Source organism: Phaethon lepturus, unplaced genomic scaffold (assembly GCF_000687285.1).
Source record: "Phaethon lepturus isolate BGI_N335 unplaced genomic scaffold, ASM68728v1 scaffold46444, whole genome shotgun sequence".
In the NCBI taxonomy this organism is placed as follows: domain Eukaryota; kingdom Metazoa; phylum Chordata; class Aves; order Phaethontiformes; family Phaethontidae; genus Phaethon; species Phaethon lepturus.
This window is the reverse complement of record NW_010534880.1, coordinates 1-2,476: the sequence shown is the minus strand read 5'-3', so window position 1 is coordinate 2,476 and position 2,476 is coordinate 1. Positions and strand designations below refer to the sequence as shown.

Sequence of the window (2,476 nt, the reverse complement as noted above, 5' to 3'; positions counted from 1 at the left end):
TTTGCCTGTGGGGAGGGTGGGCAGGTCACTGGTGTTCGCAGCTGTGGTCAGCGTTCACCCAGTGAGCTCGCCTCCCATGCGGCCATGGGTGTTGTTCCAGAGACTGAGGCGGAGAGTCCCAGCTGTGTGATGTGGGGCATGAGATGGATTGTTACCTCCTGCCAGCTCTGCCATGCTGCCCAGTTTCTCTAGGGACACTGGGGAGCAGGCTGCCTTCAGCATCCCTTCCTGCTTGGGGCACAGGAGGGAGTTGCAGCAGCACTGACTGCTGAGCTCCAAACGCCCTCCCACGGCTGGGAGCTGAACGTGGGCCCACTGCCAGCTCCCTGGCCTCCTGAACGAAGATGCTGAGCTGGGCTTCATGGGGAGCACAGCAAAAGCTCCAGGCAGAGCTGCCAGGTGTCACTGGGTGTTTGCCACCGCTGCATCCCCATCCTGCCCCTCTAAGCAGTGGGAAAAGCAGTCTCTTCTGCAAGCAGGGAGTATTTTAGGGCCTTTGTCTTTCAAGGGTGCAGTGGAGCTTCTCAGCTGCTCTGTGCTGTGGGAAAGGTTTATTCCTGCTTGCTTCCTGTTCTTGACTTCTGCTTTGTGAGGTTGCTGCCTGGAAGAAAGGAGGGCATCCCTGGCTGGTGGAGTGTTCTTTGATGTCCCCACCTAGCTTTTACTGTTGGCAGACTGGACAGTTTGACCCTGAGGGCAGCAGGCATGGCAAATCTCAGGATGGAGGATCTTCCGAGATAACATTCCCAAGAAATGAAGCTGTTCCTTGATGCTGCTGCCGTGCGGTCCCTGCTAGGTCCCGTGGGCTGCAGCTGACACCTCCTCCTCCCTCTTCCAGGTCTGGGTCCCAACTCTTCTTCCACCCCAGCACATGAAGTTGGCAGGAGGACCTCAGTGCTCTTCTCCAAGAAGAACCCTAAAACTGCAGGCCCTCCAAAACGTCCAGGACGCCCCCCAAAGAATCGAGACAGCCAGATTGTTCCCGGGCACGGGAACAGCCCCATCGGGCCCCCCCAGCTCCCAATAATGGGGTCCTCCCAGCGGCAGAGGAAGCGAGGGCGAAGCCCGCGCCCCAGCTCCAGCTCAGACAGTGACAGTGATAAGTCGACCGAAGACGCTCCCATGGGTGGGTGCAGCAGTGGGCCTGCTGGGAGCACATGGCAGGGTCCTGCATGGTTGTAACACTCTTCTGCTGGGGTGTTTTTGCAGACCTGCCAGCCAACGGTTTCAGCAGCGGGAACCAGCCCGTGAAGAAGAGCTTCCTGGTGTACCGCAACGACTGCAATCTTCCTCGGAGCAGCTCTGACTCGGAGTCGAGCAGCAGCAGCAGTAGCAGTGCTGCCTCAGACCGTACCAGGTACTGTCTCCGGCCTGGCTCTGGTGGCACTGGTGCTGCCTGGGGCAGCGATGCATGGCTCTTGGCCTTGAGTTGCTGGATGAGGAGCCCGTTTGGTGGTACCCATCTCGTTCACCCTCCTGTGGCCCAGCGGCCATTAGCTAAACCATAGAAAGCTGTGGGGTTTGTGCTGTTTTTTCATGTAAAACCTAAAGGTGTGAGTGTCCAGCAAAGGGCTGGTAGGGAGCGTGAACTGGGCAGTTCCCTCTTGGCACTCCAGCTGTGCTGGCACAGGCCCTTCCAGCAGCCAGCTCTGGCAGGTTCCTGCCTGCGCCCCTAATTCGGATCAGTGCACCCAGGCGGAACTGGATGAGGGTATGGCCGGCACCCCGGCAGAAGCACTATCCCACCTTTCTTCCTGGCACCCCCACCAAGTCCTTCCCAGTGCCGAGGCCGGTGCTTGGAGCCCACAAGCCCTGGTGAACTGCCAGGCCAGCCCCCTTGAAAGAGGCTTCTGGAAGCCTAACATGGCTCTTACTGACAGCTCTGCTCGCTCTCTCTGCAGCACAACACCCTCCAAGCAGGGCCGAGGGAAACCCTCCTTCTCCCGCGTGAACTTCCCAGAGGACAGCAGCGAGGACACGTCAGGGACGGAGAACGAGTCCTACTCCGTGGGCACGGGGCGAGGTGTGGGGCACGGCAGTAAGTACTGCGGCCATGTGGCCGCATGCCTAGGTGGCACCATCACCTTGGGGGGACACAGCTGACTCCCCTCTCCTCTGGCACAGTGGTGCGCAAGGGCATGGGGCGCGGTGCAGGGTGGCTGTCCGAGGATGAGGATTCCTCCCTGGATGCCCTGGACCTGGTGTGGGCCAAGTGCCGGGGGTACCCCTCCTACCCGGCACTGGTGAGTACTGCCGTCTGCATGCTCCTGCCTGCTGTCGGGGCCTCCGAAACCCACATTCCCCCTCCCGCAGAGTGGCACCCATTCCCCTTTCAGCCCTCCCCTGCTCTTCCATCAGATCATCGACCCCAAGATGCCGCGGGAAGGCATGTTCCACCACGGCGTCCCCATCCCGGTGCCCCCCTTGGAGGTGCTGAAGCTGGGGGAGCAGATGACTCAGGAAGCGCGCGAGCACC

General features: G+C 60.6%; 1 protein-coding gene across 1 annotated transcript in view; it reads left to right on the top strand.

Annotated features, from left to right (window-relative positions):
• The window catches only part of BRPF1 (bromodomain and PHD finger containing, 1), a gene marked incomplete at both ends in the record, with an annotated part of 12,418 nt that extends 9,949 nt beyond the window's left edge, over positions 1–2,469 (top strand). Inside the window, 5 exons of the mRNA XM_010285636.1 lie at positions 839–1,126; positions 1,210–1,357; positions 1,902–2,038; positions 2,125–2,243; positions 2,359–2,469. Coding sequence (XP_010283938.1) covers positions 839–1,126; positions 1,210–1,357; positions 1,902–2,038; positions 2,125–2,243; positions 2,359–2,469 — 803 coding nt within the window. The remainder of the gene's footprint in view (positions 1–838; positions 1,127–1,209; positions 1,358–1,901; positions 2,039–2,124; positions 2,244–2,358) is intronic.
• Between the last annotated feature and the right edge of the window lie 7 nt (positions 2,470–2,476).